Genomic DNA, 21,443 nt, shown 5'->3' with positions numbered 1-21,443 from the left:
AATTCCTGTTGTACATGACGACGCTTGTTTTGCCGCCTCAACAGCTACGTTATTTCCTGTGATTATATAATCATTTCAAGTTCCAGTTCAAGTTCAAGAGATTATTTGTCACATACATATACATACGGTCATTCATATATGCAGTGAAATGTCATGACACCCGGTGATTAGGCGCAATAAGCTCTATAAGCTCTAAAAATACTAAAAAATACCAAAATGTGCATAATCGACACAAGGTGCTCGCACAGGGAGCCGCAAGGGGAGGCGCCACAATCGCGATTCTGCGTTCTATAATTATATAACAGAGATTGCTGAGGCACAGCTGGCAGCACCTTGGCAGAGGAAGCAGCGGCAGGGACTGGAACCCGCTCGCGACCTCGGGGGAGGCGGGTGGCGGCTCGGGGACTGGAACTGGCTCAACCTCGGGGGAGGCGGCCGGCAGCTCTGGGACTGGAACTTGCTCAACCTTGGGGAAGGCGGCCCGCGGCTCAGGGACTGGAACCCGCTCAACCTTGGGGGAGACGGCCGGCGACTTTGGGGACTGGAACCAGATCAACCTCGGGGGAGTCAGCTGGCGGCTTGGGGAAGTCAGAATCCACAAGACCGCGGAGACTGGGGAGCACCAGACAGCGGAAACTGTGGAGCACCGGGAGTGAGGAACGCGGGCAACCTCGGGGACCCTTTAGACCGTGCCCCTTGACGGGGAATTTCTGGGGGTCCCAAGAAAAAAACGTGAGGTGCGACCCCCAGAAAGGGGACTGTTCGGGATTCTCCGGGGCAGGAACAGGGCAGGCAAGTACCAGGCTTGCCAGCTCAGACCTGGGGGCTAGGCCAAGGCCCAGCTCCAGGCCCGCAACCCCACATGTGACCACTGGGATTGGGTGCAGGGTGCGAGCCGTCTGTGGTGTCTGCCAGGGACGTCCAGGCTGGGAGGCATGCTGGCCTAAGAACACGCCCCGGTCCCGGACAGTGCGATGGACCCTTCCGTGTCGGCTGGGTCCAGGTTTTTTGGCCAGACCACACTGTTAGGATCGCAGCTAGGAGGGACCTAAATGTGTGACAAGAAGACCGTAGACAGACTGGGGTAAAACAAAGAAGGTTTATTAGGGAACACAGTGGAGACACCAGAGGGGATCTGGTTGGGTAGGAATGGGTCTGCGCCGGCGGGGCTAGCGGACCAGGTGGAGCAGGACAGCAAGGGACCGGTGAGGACTCTGACGTAGGGATCCAAGTGGTTCTGGTTGGGAGGCGGAGAATCAGGCTGGACGGACCAGGAAGGGATGACTTGAGCAAGGAGGAAAGGCAGGCAGGTTAGGGCATGACAAGATACTTGGAAACAGACTTGGAACTATGGACTCGGAAGGGGCCAGGAGAGACATGAACACAGGTAGGTTCACTGACTGCCTGGCCCTGAGTGAATAGGTAGCTGGAGAATAAATACTGCGTGGATGAAGAAGGTAATAGATCCCAGGTGTGTGGAATTGGTCGTAGGGAGGAGCAGCGGATGGGGCAAGAGCGGCCTCTAGTGGCGCTGGGAGGCCGTGGGCTTAACAATGTACTCCTAGTGTTGGTTTTTGTAACACTGAGATGGAGTCTCTATAACACTGTTCCAGTGTCGTGACACACACAAGTAAATCATCTACATATTGAATAAATGTGCCTTCCAATGTAAATTCTTCTAAGTCTGCTCTCAAGACTTGATTGAAAACATGCAGTGAATGCTTGAAACCTTGAGGCATAGGTATATTGTCTCCCCTTGTAGATGAATGCAAATAAATATTGGCTCTCCTGAGGCAATGGTACGCTAAAGAATGATCCACATAAATCTATTACTGTGAAGAGCTTAGGGTCTGGAAGGACAATCGTCAACAATGTACCACTTGTGGCACTTGTGGGATGGTAGCTCAGGCGGTAGAGCTGGTGGTCTAGTGATCTAAAGGTTGCTGGTTCGATCCCAGGCTCCTCCTGCTAGCATGCTGTAGTGTCCTTGAGCAAGACACTTAACCCCTAATTGCTCCTGATGGCTGCGTCCGTCGGTGTTTGAACAATTGTAAGTCGCTTTGGATAAAAGCGTCTGCTAAATGACTAAATGTAATGTAAACCACTTAATTTGCTGTAAATCATGCACTAGCCGCCATTATTTATTTATCCACCCAGTACTTTGGCCAACAGTGCTTTCGGGTAACCAACTGCTATTACTTCTCCTACAGTCTGCTCTTCAAATATCCTAATCCATTTGCTAGCTCCCTCATTTACGTAGATTAGGCTAGGGCTGTTGCCTCCTCTTCCTGTTTAAGGCTGCTCTTCCTTCCCTCTCCCTCTGTTAAATCCACATTCCCTTCTACTTTTACCATTCTTTTAATTATAAGATATAACCCTTTTTTGTATGAAGGTGGGTATATGCGCATTGATGCTATCTCTTTTTGACTCTTTTTTTTCCTTTCTACCTTTTTCTCCACTAGCATTTCCCAAGCTTTTCTCATACTTTCTCTCCATCCTTCTCCTTCCTTTCTGAACACTCAGAATCTCATGTTCACTTTCTTTCATTTTTTATTCTCTCCTCTTTTTTATCTTGTTTTCTAATTTTTTATCAAGGTTTCCATCTCTTAAACAACCATTCACATGGGTTTATTTCAGTGATCTTTTCTCTTCTGATGTACTAGAGATATTATGTAGTACTTAAAAAGGTACTTATTAGTTTGAGTTTTTCTCAGTTTTACAAATAACATATTTTCCTTGATTAAATCTTGCCAAACACAACAACCTGCCTGTTCCTTGGAGGATGAAATGCTTGTGAATATAATGTTAAGCTATCTGTATAGCTGAAGAATATGTTGCCTGCAACAACATTTAGTGAGGACAGCATAAACACTAACATTTACTGATTTGATAATTGGAAACCAAACCAAACATGGGTGGTCGGTGGTGGCCTACATGGGTCCTCCTGCAGTCTGGTCCTCAGGACCGCACTCTGGAGGTTCGGGATGCAGCTGTTGTCCTCAGACATGGTCCACAGATAAAACTGTACTAACAGAAGGAATAGACCAACTTGATGAAAATGCAAGCATTTCAAAGTTTACATTTTCAAGACCTTGGAGTTCTCCTTCCTTCAGTCTGAAGATTGTCTGAAGACTGAAGATTGGCTTTGCAGGTTGAAAGTTTGAACTCCATTTGCAGAAAAGCGCAGTCTTTCATGCAATGGCCCAAAAAAAGGAGGAACACGGTTTCAGTTATGGACAGTCTGTTGTGTCAAATTATAGCTTTTACTTTAGACCTGTAGATATTGCTTTAATAATCATAGATGCTGCTTAAGAATAATCAACACTATGAAATACCTCATGTTCTATCTATCTCCATTTTCTTTCTTCACTTCTTCACCTTCTGGCAGTGGATTGCACTGCTGCCTCGCAGCAAGAAGGGTGTTGTTGGCACTGTTCTCCGGCGGGTTATCTCCCAAATAGGAGCCTTTCTGTGTGGAGTTTGCATGTTTTCCTCTGCTCACATGGGGTTTCCTCCACCTACCATCAGTAAGGACCCCCACCAAAAAGATGCACACATCATCGTCGGACCAGCGATGGACACTTGTTACCAGGGCCCCGGGCGCGTCGACAAATGCTGCCCACAGGTTACTGCATAGTGTGCTGCATTGCTGTTCTGTTCGGTGTTACTGTATTGCTGTGTCGTACTGTTGTATACTGTACTGTATATCTTTACACACTTTATTCGCATGCACTTTACTGCACTTATCTGTAGATACAAATAGCCTATCCCATATATAGTATGTAACTCTATTCCCTTTACTTCTATTTTGTATCCCCACTCTGTGTTAACAATACACCCACTGATGCACAAAACTTGGACACATCCTCAGTGTTGTTTCCTGGATTCACTGGGTGTTTCGGGTCTTACAACAGACACCCTCCTCCAGGGGACCCGACCGGGGTGATCAAATCCCGGCCTGTGTACAAGTGGCATGCTACACCCACTGCACCCACTGCTCTCCCCTTTTCAACCAGAGCCATCTGGAGGCTCTTTCTGCTGCCTCCAGGTTGTTGCCTATGGCATTTCTCCGGTTGGCACCTGTTATGCCTAGTGTGCCGTAGGCTTTGCTCAGGGAGTGGCTCGCAAATCCCCGACTGCCCACCTCCACTGGCATGCACCTGGTCTTCCAGCCGTTCCTCAGTCAGTCCTCCACCAGCTCCTGGTACTTCTCCCTCTTTCTTTCTTGAGCCTCCTCCATCCTCTCCTCCCAGGGAACCGTCAGGTCCAGCAAGAAAGGTTGTTTTGTGGCCTCTGAGACCAAGATGATGTCAGGTCTCAATCTGGACTCGGTGATGTGCGGTGGTATTTTCAGCTGCTTCTCCAGGTCAACTGTCATCACCCAGTCTCGGGCCGTGGAGAGCAAACCAGCAGAGTAGTTCTTTGGTGTCTTTTCAGGCCTTTGTCCTTCCTTGACAAAGTGGATGGCCTTGGCTCTGGCTTGGGTGTATCGGCTGCCCTTGATCCCCTTGCTGATTATTTCAGCGATGGATTTGAGGACCTGGTCGTGCCTCCATCGATACCGACCCTCACCTAGCGCCGTGGAGCAGCTGCTCAGGATGTGTTCCAGTGTCCCTGTTTTGGGACAGGCGTTTCTATTTTGGATGGGCTTGGGAGGACATCATAGACCCCCTGGATCAAGAACTTGATCCTCTGGGGGTTCCACTGTCAGATATCCTTCCAGGTGACACTCCGCTCCATTGCCTGCTCCCACTTCATCCATGCGCTTGCTGCCGCATGGCCACTGCCCTGCTGGTTCGCTCTTCCTCAACTGAAGTTCGCACCTCCTCCTGCACCAACCTCTGCCTATCCCTTCCGCTGGCACAGTCATATCGGGTTGCTGTAAGGCTCCTAAGTCCAGCTCTGCCTTGCGCCACTGTTCCTAGGAAAGCCTTGTGCTTCAGTCGTGTTTCTGCTTGCTGTACTGCATCGGCTGCCCTCCACTTCCTCCCTGTCCTCACAACAATCCCTGCTCAAGACACTTTGGCATCTCTGGATCCAGAGTACTGCAGGTGTTCCCGTGCCCGTGCCACAATGAACTCCTCCCTGACTGAGCTGAAGGGGAGCCTGAGCTTATTGGTGTTCCCATACAGCCCAATGTTGCTCAGGCTACGTGGCAATCTCAGCCATCTACGTAGATAACTGCTCACCTTTTGCTCAAAGCCTTCCACCACAGTCATGGGGACCTCGTAGATGAGCAGAGGCCAGAGGATTCTTGGGAGTATTCCATGCTGGTAAACCCAGGCCTTGAATCTTCCAGGGAGTTCTGACGTCCACTGTTCTTAACCAGCCCTCCAGGTCAGCACTGGTTGCCTTGATGGAATCTCGTCGTTCAGGCTACAGTTGAAGACCTTTCCAAGGCTCTTCACCAGCTTCTCAGTGACTGATGGAACCTGATGTACTCCCAGCCTGAAGCGGTATTTGTCTATGACCTTCCCCTTCTTTAGAACCAAGGATCTTGACTTTGAAGGTTTGAAGCTCATACGTGCCCACGCCATGATGCACTCCAACCCCCGGAGGATCCACCTGGCTCCTGGTACAGCTGTTGTTGTCACTGTGAGGTCATCCATGAAGGCTCTGATGGGAGGTTGCCTTACTCCGGACTTGCTGAGGGGGCCTCTGCATTCTGGTTCCGCTGCCTTGACCAGCATGTTCATTGCCAGTGCGAAGAGGGTTACTGAGATTGTGCATCCAGTGATTATGCCCACTTCCAGCTGGTGCCAGTCAGATGTCGTGTGGCCAGAGGAGACTCTCAAACTGAACCCGCTGTGGTGAAACACCTCCAGGATGAGGTGTTTCACCTTCTGGGGAACATGGTGTTTTTCCAGTGCGACCTCCACCAGCTTGTGGAATATCGAGCCATAGGCGTTGGTGAGATCCAGCCATAGCACAGCCAGGTCCCCCCTGCCTTCTCTTGCCTCCCTGATGAGCTGGGTTACCACGCCTGTGTGTTCCAGGCAGCCAGGAACTCCTGGTATTCCTCCCTTTTGCACTGACGTGTCGATGTACCTGTTGCTCAACAGAAGTTTGGAGAGTCTCTTGGCTACGATGCTGAAGAAGATTTTGCTCTCCACACTGAGCAAGGAGACGACACGAAACTGGTCGATGTTCTCAGACTTCTCATCTTTCGGTATGTACACTCCCTCAGCATACCTCCATGACTGGGCAATCTTCCCTGTCCTCCAGATCACATTCAGGGCCCTCCAAAGCCGATGCCATAGCTTCGGGCAGTTCTTATACACCTTGGGCCTGGTGCTGAGCTTGATCTTGCTCTCCGCACCACTTCCTCCACTTCACTTAGGCAGGGCTCCTTCAGGTTGAAGTCCACTGAAGGCTCTGGTGGTGTTGTCAGTGCTTCGCATGGACCTACCGGTTGTTCTCTGATCGGGTCACTGTACGTGGCCTTGAGGTGGTTGTTAATGATATCCTTGGAGCAGGTGAGGCGGCCAGTCCTCTTTTGTAATTTGGGTTAGCTGTTATTTGGGTTAGCTGTTATTTTGACCAAGAAGCTGCTTGGTCGACTTGAAGGGATTGGCCAGGAAAGCAGCCCGCTTCCTGGCTCTCTCTTTCCGCCTCTTCCTATGGTACTCTGCCCTCCGCAGGGTCAAGAGTTGCTTCCTTAGAACAGCTCTCAGGTCCGCTAAGCCAGCTCTCTCAACGTCCCCTGCTGCCTTGTACTGCCTCTTTAGCAGCTTGAGCTCTTCCCTGAGGCTCTGGATTTTCCTCGCTCTGTGGTTCGGAGCATAGGCCGAACGCATGGGCTTGGGTGCCTCGGTTCCAAATCGCTCAGCCGCGATGTTCACTATGAGTGTGGTCATCGTTTTCAGCCAACGGTCCACATCCCCCTTGGCTGTCGCTTCCAGGACCCGATCTACATCCTCATCAAACTGCTGCCACTCAGTTCTCTTCGAGGATTGGGGCCACTGGATCCTCGGTCTGGCCAAAGGTGCGCAGCCAGTTGTTATAGCTTGCTGGCTTTGGAGGCTCTGATGATGCTGTTTCTTGGGGGCTTAGGGTGGCATGTGAGCTGTTGGCAGCGGGTGCAGGCGACACTAGGAGGCTCTGGGCACTGTGGGTTGCCTCCAGGCCTGGCTCCTCCTGCGTCTGACCAGAAGTGACTTCTATGCGTTGTGTCGTCGTTGCCGCTGCCAAACACTTCATTCTGCCTTCTGCTCTGTATTACCTTTGAGTCTAATTGAACTTTTTTTTTTATCATATATTATTCTATTCACTAAGTGCATTACGTTTTAGGAATCAGTTAGTTAGCTAGTTAGGAATTGGGTTAGCTGTTATGTTCGGTTTAGAATTTATTGTGCATAAAATCTGGGTGCGTTGCAAAGACATTTCACTGCATATATGTATGAACGTATGTATATGTATGTGACAAATAAACCTCTTGAATCTTGAATATCTTGAAAACCATCCCTCAGACAAACAAAGTCAGTGAAAATTACATGTTACACCAGGCCAATGTGATTAAACCTGGTTAGAGACTTTAGGTCCATCACAGCCAACAATTTGGAGAATAATCAAACTTTAATTGGTCTTACATTGCTGATATTCTGCAGATTCATTAATTATCATTAATCAACAACACTCAATGTAAAGTAATGTTAAAAAAAACAAAAAAACAAAACAATGCAATTCGCTGGTTTCCCTGGAGTTGTAGATATTATAGAGGACAGCATAATCGGATACTTACATACATAGCATCAGAATCCATAAAAAGGATGACAGTGTTTCCATTTTGGGTCTCAGGCTGTTGTAAAACTGCACGTCCTACACCTCTGAAAAGGAGAGGAGGAAGCTTCACAAGTAACTTGTGCACTACTCTGAGGTAGTATTGTTACTCCTAGTGAATCTTTCAATGTGATTCAGAGGAGCGATTTCCAGATGTTTGAGTACAGAACCTGATCTACTGTGGAGGCTCAAGCACTTGAAAGGTCGCAGTTTGGATACAACAATGTCCCTTCATGTAAGATGAGCTAATGAACCTCTTCCCACACTGGTCGCAGCGGTACGGTTTCTCCCCAGTATGAAGACGCTGATGTATTTTGCGATCACTACTTGTATTAAACCTCTTCCCACACTGTTCACAGTGGTACGGTTTCTCTCCTGTATGAATACGTTGATGTGTTTTGAGATAAGCACTTGAATTAAACATCTTCCCACACTGGTCACAGTGGTACGGTTTATCACCTGTGTGAATACGTTGATGTCTTTTGAGACTACGACTTGTATTGAACATCTTCCCACACTGGTCACAGTGGTATGGTTTATCACCTGTGTGAATAAGTTGATGTGTCTTTAGAGTTTCTGATCTATTGAACATCTTCCCACACTGGTCACAACAGTACAGCTTCTCTCCTGTATGAATACGCTGGTGTCTTTTCAGATAACTACTTCTATTAAACCTCTTTCCACACTGTTCACAACGGTACAATTTCTCTCCTGTATGAATACGCTGATGTCTTTTGAGGTCACCCGAGTTAAGAAAACTTTTGTCACACTGGCTACAACAATATCTTTGTGTGTCTTGATGGTTCCGGGTGGTTCCAGAGGTTCCTATTGGCTGAGAGGCTGCAGAGGGGAGGAGACTCTCTTCTCTGATCTCTCCACTTCTCAGCTGTTGGACATAAAGCTCGCTGTGACTCTTCTTAATGTGCTTATGGAGTAAGAGCTGAGATGAGAAGGAGAACCAACACCCTGGGCAGGAAAATCTATGAGTCTTCGCTGCTGAAAGAACAGAGGGAAAGAAAGAAAAGAGCGGATTACAAAGAAGGTAGGTGATGATGGAAAGATGGCTGACTGCTCTTGTCGTGCCGTACCACCTTGCTGTACTGGAAACCACAAACCCACTTTGTTTCGCTTTTTTCCATTGGCAACTAAACCGTGCCAAAGAACCCGTTCTGGTTTTAGCTCCCTGTTAGCCTTGTACCAAAAGACCCAGCCATGGTCAGCGTGTGGTTAGCCAAAGGAAAAAGTTGCTCCAGGGGCAGGAACACCAGCAGCACCTCTAAACTAGGGGTGCTCAGCAGGAGAGAAGGTCCTCACATTACTCCCATCATCCAGCTCTAAATTGCTTGTGAACAAAGCGGATGGGGGGGGATGACAGGGGATTTGAAAACTGCCATGTTGCTCATCTGTCTCACAGTGAGACCGGTCCTGACATCCCAAATGACAAAACAAACACTACTGAAAAGTAGCCTGAGGTACACCAGTGGGCAAGGCTAGTGTCAACTGTTTATTTTATTTACAGAATTCTGTTTTATGCATTAATTGGGCATCCAGTTCTAAATTGCTTACGAACAGAGCAAGTGAGGGAGGTTGTCTAGGAGGCATTGGGGGGGCAGATCTACAACAAATCTACAACCTCCTAAAAGCCTGGAGGGAAGAGGTCCCAGTCCCTTGGTGACAATAGTGGTTGAGAGAGATGTGTTGGCCCGGAGATCCCAGAGAGAGATGGCACCAGGATGCACTTTGGGAAGAAGGCATGTCGATGAAGGCAGGGTGATGCTCTGGGCAATGTTCTGCTGGGAAACCTTGCATCCTCTCCTGTATGAATACGATTGGTCGGTCGGCCAATATACATTTTGAGATAATCGGCATCGGCCAATTCCTGCGCTTACAAGGCCGATTATAAAAAAAAATTGTCTGCAGAGTAGTGTTGTCAAAAATATAATTTTTTCTATACATAGACTCTGAATATTTGAAACAGTTTCAATACTCATTTTCAGCACTATCGATAAACCAGTATCAACTGCTTCCTCGATCTCTCTTCTCTCCGACAACTAGTTAACACACACACACCACTGCATCACCTACATATCTCCGCAACCCTTTAACTCACTTGCTGTCTCCACTGCCTCAGTCATTTGTTGTGTTAGTTCATTGAAGATGGAAAATAGTTGTATTTTATCAGATGCAAAAAACAACAACATGATATTGGCATTATACTGTATATCATGGGTCTCAAACTCGCGGCCCGCGGGACGATATTTTGTGGCCCCCTATTTGACATCAAAGTTTAGTGTTAGTGCGGCCCACGCATTTTTCCTCACACGCACCTTCTTGCAGAGTCGTTGTTTGAGTCGTTGCCCTGGGTGTTTTATATTTTTTTATCACTTATGGGCTACCATAGCTCAGGCTCGTGACAGCTTCCGGTGCTGTTTGTTGACAAGTTAGCCAACGCGAATTAGCAACGTTAGTCACTTGGTTGAAACGTGATTCCGGAGTGACACCAAGTGGAAGGAAAATATATCCTGTCACCCATTGCAAGGTACGGAGGACTTAGGAAGTTGGCAGACTCAACAAGAGTAATCAGTGACCTTATAAAGACAGCAGAGTGTTGCAATAGAAAAGGGAAAAGAATTACATGGATAGCAAATAGCATGAGATGGGCAGCAATAACAAAAGCCAAATGGTGGTCAGAACCTTAATATTATAAAGAAGTTATAGATTGTTACAAGAGAAATAAAGAGAAGGAAAAAGGACAGATATTTCGAACAAATTTACCAAGAACAATTTAATCAAAAAGAGCAAGAAATTAAAAAATATAAAACATGAGACATCCCTCACAGAATATATAGAAAGGGCATACTAAATAATATCCCAAATACTCAGGTATTGGGATAAAAACGTGTAAATATATCACAATGGAAAGCCCACCTTAAGGGTGACCAAAGTACTGTAAAAGTGTATGGTAGGCAGAAGCCAAAGCATTGATAGTAGTTTTTTTTATTAACTTTTTTTCTATTATTATTAAATGCGTTGTTTTTTTTTGTCACCCAGCCCCAGTCATGTCTTTCCCAAAACCTGCATTGAAGAGAAAGGTTGGTGACAAGCAGAGACAATTTCAGGAAAAGTGGGAGACAGAATACTTTTTGTTGAGCACAGGGGCACCCCGACGTGTTTTATATGCACAGAGAAAGTTGCGATGCACAAGGAATACAACATCAGACGTCATTACTCAACTAGACATGCTGAGGAGTATGCAAAATACCAGGGAGATGAGAGAGAGGACTGGGTCACCAATCTTAAAACACCTCTACTGAGGCAACAAGATTTTTTTAAGAAAGCAAGCAAAGAGAGTGATGCGGCAGTCGAAGCTCACTATGTGGTGAGTGAGATGATTGCTAAGGCGAAACAATTAAAGACTCTTCTTCTTCTTTACCATGGAAGTGGTGTGCTGGAATAACAACCGAAGGAGTGCAATCAATGACAGGGAGGAGAAATGGACTGGTGGCACTTGTTCAAAGAAAACTGGAAGAGGAGGGTGAAGGATGAGGCCATTGCTCTGCACTGCATTATCCATTAGCAGGCCCTTTGCAGCAAATGCCTGAAGTTTGACAATGTGATATCTGTCGTTGTGAAATACATCAACCATATCAGATCCAGGGGCTTAAAGCACTGGCAGTTCCGCAAAATTTTGGAGGAAATAGAGTCAGCATTTGAGGATGTGCTCTACTTCACCGAGGTACTTTGGCTCAGCCGGGGAAACATCTTGAAGAGGTTTTTTGAGTTCAGAGCAGAAGTGAAAGCCTTCATGGAGAAGGATGGGATGGCTGTTCCTATGCTAAGTGATCCCAAATGGCTCATGGACTTAGCTTTTCTTGTTGACAGCACACCGGAGCTGAATGTACTGAACAACAATTTAGAAAGCCAGGGGCAGCTTGTCAGTACTGCCTATGACAATGTCAGAGCATTCTCCACAAAACTTGTGTTATGGAAAGCCCAGCTCTCTCAAGAGAAACCTCTGCCATTTCCCAGCATGCAAGGCACTCATGGATACGGGCACACCATCCAGTGGTGAGAAGTATGCTGATGCCATTGTAAAGCTACAGGGGGAATTTGATCACAGGTTTACAGACTTCGAGACACACAGAGCCACTTTTCAAATTTTTGCTGGCCCCTTCTCCTTCGATGTGCAAGATGCGGATGACGGATGACGCGGTCTCTCAGGTACTGCACACCACGCTCACGCACCTGGATGGCCAGAAGGGGGCCTATGTGAGAATGCTGTTCATTAATTATAGTTCAGCTTTCAACACCATCGTCCCCACCAGACTGGCTGTCAAGTTGTTGGAGCTAGGATTGAATGCTCCGCTGTGCACCTGGATCCTGGACTTCCTCACAGGCCGCCCCCAGGTGGTCAAGGTGGGGAAGTACATGTCAAGCTCCCTCACCCTGAATACAGGATCCCCCCAGGGCTGCGTCCTCAGCCCCCTACTGTACTCCCTGTACACACATGACTGTGTGGCCAGGTCCAGCTCCAACACCATCATCAAGTTTGCTGACGACACCGTGGTCGTGGGCCTGATCACCGACTGCGATGAGAAGGCCTACCGCGAGGAGGTGGCTGACCTGTCACTCTGGTGCCAGGACAACAGCCTCCACCTGAACGTCAGCAAAACCAAGGAGCTGATTGTGGACTTTAGGCGTGGATCACAATCGAGGACGCACGCGCCGTTGTGGATTAATGGGACTTCTGTCGATAGGGTGAGCAGCTTCAGATATCTGGGAGTCCACATCACAGAGGACTTAACATGGACTGTTCACACAGACACTCTGGTGAGAAAGGCGAGGCAGCGTCTCTACCACCTCAGGCAGCTGAGGAAATTCCGGGTCTCGGTGAGGATCCTCAAGTCCTTCTACTCTGGAGCAGTGGAGAGCATCCTGACAGGCAACATCACTGCCTGGTTTGGGAACTGTACTGCCCAGGACAGGCGGGCCCTGCAGAGGGTGGTGCGTTCAGCTGAACGTACCACTGGAAATACCCTCCCCCCCTTGCAGGAGTTATACACCAGGAGGTGTAGTAGCAGAGCCCGTAGGATCATGAAGGATCCTCATCACCCCAACAACGGACTGTTTCAGCTGCTGCGGTCAGGCAAGCGCCTCCGCAGTCACGCAGCGAGAACAGAGAGACTGAGACGGAGTTTCTTCCCTCAAGCCATCAGAACTGTCAACGCTGACCTCACCAGGGGTCCTAACTGAGCCATGCACTAGGCTCCACTACCTACTGTACTGTATGTAGCATACTGTACCGCATACTGTATCACTGTTCAGGGTTGTTCGTGATGCCGTATTGCTGCGCCGTACTGTTGTATACTGTGCTGTATTATCCCAAACACTACCTCACACTATTCACATTCACATGCCACTTTAATTCACATGCCACTTTAAATGCACATATCTGTATATACATAGCCATATTCCTTCAACCTATTCCATTTTATTTCAATTTATTTTTTATTGTATTTTATTCTATATATTTTTTATCTTATTCTATAAGTATTCCACTTACTGTATTACGTTTTAGGAGTCAGTTAGTCGGTCTATTAGAAAGGAATTTTCTACTTTTTATTTTATTTTATTTTTGTACTTTTTCCTAGGACTTCTTGTGTGCTATCACCGGGTGCGTTGCATTACATTTCACTGCATATATGTATGGAAGTATGTATATGTATGTGACAAATAAAAATCTTGAATCTTGAATCTTGAATCTTGAATGCCCGTCCTGTGCTTCACATGGAGCTAATTGACCTGCAGTGCAATTCTGAACTCAAAGCCAAGTTCAGGGAGGTAAGTTGAGTTTGAGACCCCTGCTGTATATCAACCATCGGCCACCCCACTATCTAAATATCGGCATCAGCCACTTAAAACACCCATATGGGTTGACCACGAGTCCATATCGCTCGAAAATAGTCTAGTTTGTTTGTGCTTCGGCTGACCAAACGTCATGATAGCAAATGGGTTAGCTTACCCTGTCAACAGCTTGGTAGGAGAAAAAATAAAAACTTACCCGACTGAGGTTGTCTGGTCTCCTTCCAACCTTCATCACTGTCTTCAGTCTCAGTTTCAGAACCATGTGAAGAGAAGAGCTGCTCAGAACCAGGTGGTTCTAAAGCGGCAGCTGGATCTTCTGGATCTACATCTACTTCTATTTCTACGACTTCTGTTTCCATATGTTGATTTGAGGTGCTGGCTAGAGGTTCTGCCTCTCGGTTGTCTTTAGTTTGGCGCTGATGAAGCTGAGACCACTGAGCGCACTCTTCATCATGTCCCTTCTTCACAGGGAACTCCTCCTCTTCCTCTTTAATGTGTGGGGGCTCTGGCTCCTCCTGGTCCAGACTGGGGCTCCACTCCTGCTGCTCAGGGAGAAGCTCCTCTTTACAGAAAGAGAGCTGCTGGAGCTCTGGAGGGAACACTGTGATACAGACAGAGAAAGATGTGTGAAACCTAAAGGTGGAGCTCTCATGACACAGTCGTGAGCTCAGCACAGTGATTAAAAAACACTGGATTGAGTGATTAATGCAGCATTCCTTTTCATTGAAGTCGGAAAGGAACGAACAGTTGAGTTGGAAATGATTCAGTAGAAGAACTTGGTGGAAGAAGAAAAAACAATCAGTTACCTGACGGAGGTTCTGTGGTCTCCTTCCAATCTCGATCACTGTCTTCAGTCTCAGGTTCAGAACAGTGTGAAGAGAGGAGCTGCTCAGCACCACTTGGTTCTAAAGCAGCAGCTGGATCTTCTGAATCTACTTCTGCTCCCATCTGTTCAGTTGAGGTGCTGACTACAGGTTCTGCCTCTCTGTTCTCAGTTTGGTGCTGATGAGGCCGGGGCCACTGAACGCACTCTTCATCATGTTCCCTCTTCTGGCCCAGACTGGGGCTCCACTCCTGCTGCTTAGGGGGAAGCTCCTCTTTACAGACAGAGAGCTGCTGAAGCTCTGGAGGGAACGCTGCCATACAGACATAGGGAGGAAAACTAGGACAGTGAGACCAAGCGGAAGTAGAAACTTCAGTAACGTCTTTCAGATCTTGTTCTGAAGAAGAGTTAGTAGATGTAGCAGTAGCATCCATTGCCACATGAGCTGTACTGTTTTCCATAGATGCTCAAGGTTCAAGATGTTTATATGTCATTCATATATATACATACAAGCATAGATATATATTGTGAAATTATATTGCAATGCACCTGGAGATTATGCACAATAAGTTATGTTGTGGCGAGACCAATTTAATGTGCCCCTCATTATAGTGGAAAAAATTGATAATTAATTTATGTCACAGATTGTATAAAGAAATTCACAATTTATATCCATAACTTTTGATAAATGTATCTTTTTTTAAACATATGATAACACACTGGTTTAATTGATGTCTAAACTATTCCACCTGGTGTCTTTTCTCTCTCTTTCTACTATCTTCACTTGGCTTAGAATGTACAGCCCAACTAATGCATACTGTTGTATAATAAGTTACAATGTGATTAGGTGTATGACTGTAAATCTGTCTGAATTCAGTATGTTAAGCTTGTATGATTAGAATATTGCAGACTACATATATACATTATACCATAGCTTATATTACTTCATATACAGTATAATTTATAATATTGTTTATCATATAATATAATATAACCTGTATATGGGTAAACTGTCCCTTTACATTGCGTTTTGCTCTATTCCATTTTTGCACACATAGGCCTATAGAGGCATAGCACAGCACCCACATACATTGTGCAACTGTATTTGTGTATTGTATATTAATTGGTAGTTTAAATCATTGCTTCAAAAATAAATTGCATTTATCATGTGGATTTTTTCATCCAATCTGTTATCCAAACCAAATATAATTTCCCGCAGTATAAAGAGAGGACAATAAATGTGGTCTTCCCACAACATTTATGGGAGCTCGAAGGGATATAGTGGAGCTCGAGCAGCAAAGGACGATGGGAGCTTCACATCCCTCAGAATGATTGGGGGTTTGATATGTATTACGTATTACATTATTATTAATAGAAGCATGTGGTATTAATATAAATCAAAGTATGCCTGGTTCCAGACCTGCTCTGTGCAGCACAACACGGGGACTCAGTGCAGCGTCCAGTAACTCACGTTGGCCGTTGTTTTCTTCTTGTAAACGAGAAACTTTCTCCTCGTATTCTGAGATGGTTTTTTCAAATAATCCTAAAATCTCCTCCACAGCTGCAGCCAAAGGACGACTAATATCTGCTCTCAGGGTTTCTAACCTCCACATTTTAACACAACGATGGAAAACTACTGCGGGGAACATAAACAAGCTAAGCTAACGAGCTTCCGGACTTCCGGATGTCCGGTGCGTCGCTGAAAATGTTCCCGGGAAAAAGGATGTCTACATGCTCCGCTGTCACATTAAATCAACTATTTGCAACTCAGTAACCATTGGTGTATTAACGTTGCGGAATCGTCACAATCTCATAATGTATAATAGGTCCTTGTATGTCTTTATACATATTTTATTTGTAAGTTATCTGACGTACTGAATGTAAAGGTGTTATTGCTATGTAGTGCATGATTACGCATGGGCAGGTTTGAGCCCACATACGTCGTTTCAGTATTGTCTGTTCTGAATGGACGAAAGATCTCCAAACTGACCAATCACAGCGATCCTGTGAGGGGTTGCACTGTTCTTGGTCTCGGGGTCTGGTCGTCTGCGCGCAAACGTGACTTCATCAACATGCGCCAGCAGCGGCATAGCGGTTACGTGGCTTAGCGGCTACGATTCAGATTCAAGAGGTTTATTTGTCACATACATATACATACTTTCATACATATATCCAGTGAAATGACTTTACAACGCACCCGGAGATTATGCACAATAGTCACTAAACCGAACATTATAGCTAACCTAATTCCTACATAGCAACTAACTGAAAGTAACTGATTCCTTAAACTTAATGCAGTTAGTGAATAGAATAATACAAATAAAATAAGACTCAAAAAGATAATACAGAGTGGGGGTACAAAATAGAAGGGAAAAGAGTTATGTATATGAGATAAGCTATTTGTATTTACAGATATGTGCAGTAAAGTGCATGTGAGTAAAGTGAGTATGGAGATATATGGTACAGTATACAACAGTACGACACAGCAATACATTAACACCGAACAGAACAGCAATACAGCGCAGTATGCAGTAAGCCACAACAGTAATACAGTATAGAGTACAGTATGCTACATACAGTACAGTAAGGCACTGGACCCTATGTGAGTAGAAGGTCTTGAGAATCCACACGAGATCCTGAATTTCTTCAGCTGCCTGAGGTGGTAAAGACGCTGCTTCGCCTCTCTCACCAGAGTGTTTGCATATAAAGTCCATTTTAAACCCTCGTGATGTGGATTCCCAGGTACTTGAAGTGGCTCACCCTGTTGACAGAAGTCCCATTAATCCCCAACGGCGCATGCGTCCTTGGTTGTAATCCCCTCCTAAAGTCCACAATCAGCACCTTAGTTTTGCTGACGTTCAGGTGGAGGCTGTTGTCCCGGCATCAGAGTGACAGGTCAGTCACCTCCTCACTGTAGGCCTTCTCATCATCGTCAGTGATCAGGCCCACCACGACAGTGTCGTCAGCAAACTTGATGATGGTGTCGGTGTTAGACCTGGCCACTAAGTCGTGTGTACAGGGAGTACAGTAGGGGGCTGAGGATGCAGCCCTGGGGGGATCCTGTGATCAGTGTGAGGGAGCTGGACATGTGCCTCCCCACCCTAACCACCTGGGGTTGGGCTGAGAGGAAGTCCAGGATCCAGGCACACCGCAGAGTTCTGAGTCCTAGCTCCCCCAGCTTGACAGGGGATTCTTGTATTGAAAGCTGAAATATAGTTGATGAACAACAATCTCACATAGACCCCCTTCCGGCCATCCAGGTGCGTGAGCATGGTGTGTAGTGCCTGGGAGACCACATCGTCCATGGTTCTGTTCGACCAGTCTGGAACTGTAGCGGGTCCAAGGTGCGGAGGAGGGAGGCGCAAATGTAATCCTTAATCAGCCTGTTGAAGCACTTCATGACCACCGAGGTGAGGGCCACCAGACGGTGGTCATTCAGGCAGGCTGGAGAGGCGATCTTTGGGACAGGAATGATGATGGACCTCTTGAAGGACGGGACCACCGACTCGGCCAGGGGGGCATTGAATATCCTAGTGAACACTGGAGCTGGCTGGTTAGCACAGGTCTTCAGTACTCGCCTAGATATGCCATCTGGGCCTGCAGCTTTCCTGGTGTTTACACGCATCAGAGCCCTCCTGACATCGTTCTCGGACACTGAAAGTGCGCGCTCATCCCCAGCGGTGTAATCCCACTTAGCTCGTTAGCTAGCCGTGTTGTTGCCAGACTCAAACCGCACAAAAAAGGAGTTCAGTTCGTCAGCTAGGGAGGCATCCACACTCGTGGCTGGTGAGGAGCTGCTGGTGAAGTTCGTAATAGTCCGCAGCCCCTGCCACAAGTGTCTGGTGTCCCGTTGCCCCTTCTGTCACTTCACTCTGTCCCTGTACATCCACCTCCACAGATTGTACGGCACTGCTTTGTAACTGTCCATATTTCCAGATACAAGACCTTCATTGTAAGCGGCCATGCGAGCAATCAGCGCGCCAGGGATTGATTTATCGACCCCTGCTTTCTGGTTCGGCAATATCCAAACTTTTACCGTGGGAATGATGCTATCCGCTCACATAGCTATAAAGCACGTAGCTACTTTTGTAAACTCGCTGACGTCACTGGAACTTGATTGGAACATGTCCCAGTCTATGTCAGTAAGAGCGTCCTGAAGCACGGCCTCTGATTGGTCTGACCACCTCTTACATTCCTCGTCACTACCGTTCCACGCGCAAGACACGGCTTGTAAACAGGGATCAGAGCGATGGCCGTGTGGTCCGATTTCCCGAAAGCAGGGAGTGAGACTGTCTTGTATCCATTCTTGTTTGGTGTGTAGCAGTGGTCCAAAGTTCTATCTCCCCTGGTGGCACATGTGATGTTATGACGGAAATTAGGCAGAACTTTTTTAAGGTTCGCCTTTCTAAAGTCCACAGTCACCACCACAGCCGCGTCGGGATGTTTGTTCTGAAGTCCGCACAACACATCATACAGGTCCGATAGTGCTGTTTCGGTGTCTGCTTGCAGTGGAATATAAATGTCTGTAATGATAACGGTGCTGAATTCTTGGGGGAAGTAGAATGGACGGCATGAAATGGTCAGCTGTTCCAGGTTCGACGAGTCTTGATGTTGTTGGAGTTACACCAGTGGCTGTTTATCATGAGGCAGACACCACCCTTGGATTTTCCCGACTCATCCGATCTGCCAGCGCGGAACACATTGAAGGACGAATGGCTTCATCCGGCACCAGCGGGTTCAGCCATGTCTCCGTCAGGCAGAGGACGCTACAGTTTCTCATATCCCGTTGGAATATAATCCTCGATCAAAGGTCATCCATCTTGTTTTCCAGGGACTGGACATTAGCGAGAATGATGTTTGGCAGAGGTGGACGGTATGGTTGCGTCCTCATTCTGACCGAATGCCACCACGTTTACCGCAGTGCCATGGAACAGCGGCTCCATTGTTGTTGTTGCTGTTATTTGCATTGTTGTTCAGAGTGTTGGTGCGAAAAATCTCCGGGGGCCACTCTGGATCCATGAGTGCATCGCAGCCGTAGGAGATCACTGCCAATCAGTTTTTGCGGACATAGTGATAAAAAACAGATATAAATACTAAAATTTGCATTATCATTGAGGAGTGTTGCAGGCTGCCGCTAATGGCCGGTGCCGGCTTAGCAGCTAATTGGCTTAGCTGCTAAAAAGCTAAGCTGCTCCAGACTGGTGGGAAAAGATGCAGAGGGTGAAGGCGCCGAGGGTGATGGTACAGCAGCCAGTGAGGGCAGATGTGTTGCACATCTGGGTCTCGATGGAAGAAACGCTTCCAGAATACGAGGAGGAAGTTTGTCGCTTAAAAAGAGATAAGATGGAGCTGAGCGAGTAAGTCAATGCTGCTTAGATTCCTCAGGTTGTTATGCTCACTGCAGGTATGGAGCCTCCAGACCTTTACATCCACCTGTTTAACAGCACATTATTATATTATTCTATCACTCACATAATCTTCAATTTCCCTCCAGGAATTAATAAAGTCTCATCTCATCTTCAACACATAACACGTTTCATCAGGATGTCTGCAGCCCCTGACAAACTCCTCAAATGTATTCACTTCACAATTACAAATATAAGCTTAAAACTCACAAATGACTTTCAATCTTGTATGAGGATGTTAATAGTGTTTTCTTACCACAACTACATAACCTGTGGTTGGTTGTCAGCGACACCTGACCGGTTACGTGTGACCTTTATCTCATGCTTTATTTTTTCTTGGACTCTCATTACTCCATATAATACTTAGTTAAGTATGCCATTCCGTGCTGCTTTCTCCAAACACTTCTTCACTAAGCTGAGGATAGAAGTTTTAATAGTCACATCAGCACCTCTTCAGATCCAGGCGTCGCCACCTGGAGCATCTACACAGCTGGAGTTTGTCAATTGAAGCTCTGTAATCCCTGAACTCTGTGCTACTCTCTGCGGTTCTAGTGGTTTATTAAGGTCTCTGTATTTAAATGTGGCCCTCCTTAATAAGAATGTGTGAGGGATATGGGAACAGCACAGTTCGCTCAATGGTCCCAGCTTCATCAACACTGAGGAGAACAGGGAGGCAGAACCTGTAGCCAGCACATCAACTGAACAGATGGAAACAGAAGTAGATCCAAAAGATCCAGCTGTTGCTTTAGAACCAAGTTGTGCTGAGAAGCTCCTCTCTTCACATTATTCTGAACCTGAGACTGAAGACAGTGATGGAGGTTGGAAGGAGACTACAGAATCTCCGTCAGGTTCGAAAACAGCAGAACCAGAGGCACAAGTTGAAGAGATCTGTGGGAACAGTCCTTTGAACTTAAACCATCAGAATAAATTCTAACTCAATTTTTTTTGAAGAGTTTGTGGAGGTCCTTTTCTTTCGAGCACAGTGTTATTGATTCACCCTCAACTCCATTTGCAACATTTTGCTTTGTGTGGGAAACATTTCGGGCATTCAGAGACCCTGATAGTTCACTTTGAAACGGACAGAACGTGCCGTGCTTGTAACCTGGGGGAACACTTCAGAGTTCACACCAAGGAGAACCCTTTCCCATGTTCAGCTTGTTGAAAAGGCTTTTCCCTAGAAGAACAATCTGAGAGAACACATGAGGAGACACCAAAGAGAAGCCGTTTCAGCTGCACTGTTTGTGGGGAATGTTTTCGCTGGCACTTGTACATTAAAAGCAATACGTTTGTGGGTGATAAAGGGCTGATAAGAAGACTTTCTCATGTCTGTAAACACATCATATTTGGAGAAATGACAGTATAATTCAAAATGATCTCACCCTCTCTTTTATAGAACTGAACGTTTAAAGATTGCAGAAGGAGTTGAGGGGAGTGTGTGACTTGGTTCCCTGCTTCCTGGTTCTTGTCAAGACACTTCGTAAAAAAATTATCCGATTATTATGATTAGTTCGATTTTAAGAATCTTCCTTCGTTAAATAGTGACCTTTAATTTAGAGCTTGGTTATTGTTAA

At 46.5% G+C, this 21,443-nt stretch overlaps 1 protein-coding gene across 1 annotated transcript; it reads right to left on the bottom strand.

The window, feature by feature from the left end:
• Positions 1-7,588: 7,588 nt before the first annotated feature.
• LOC307230640 (uncharacterized protein) lies at positions 7,589-16,080 on the bottom strand (the record flags this gene model as incomplete). The annotated part of the gene is made up of 4 exons (XM_080001076.1): positions 7,589-8,775; positions 13,841-14,245; positions 14,451-14,780; positions 15,939-16,080. The coding sequence occupies 4 exons, from the start codon at positions 16,078-16,080 to the stop codon at positions 7,955-7,957; spliced, it is 1,698 nt and encodes a 565-aa protein (XP_079857202.1). The 3' UTR covers positions 7,589-7,954.
• Between the last annotated feature and the right edge of the window lie 5,363 nt (positions 16,081-21,443).

The sequence above is a fragment of the Zeus faber genome (assembly GCF_960531495.2).
Source record: "Zeus faber genome assembly, chromosome: 5".
In the NCBI taxonomy this organism is placed as follows: domain Eukaryota; kingdom Metazoa; phylum Chordata; class Actinopteri; order Zeiformes; family Zeidae; genus Zeus; species Zeus faber.
This window is presented reverse-complemented; position numbering and strand designations above follow the sequence as displayed.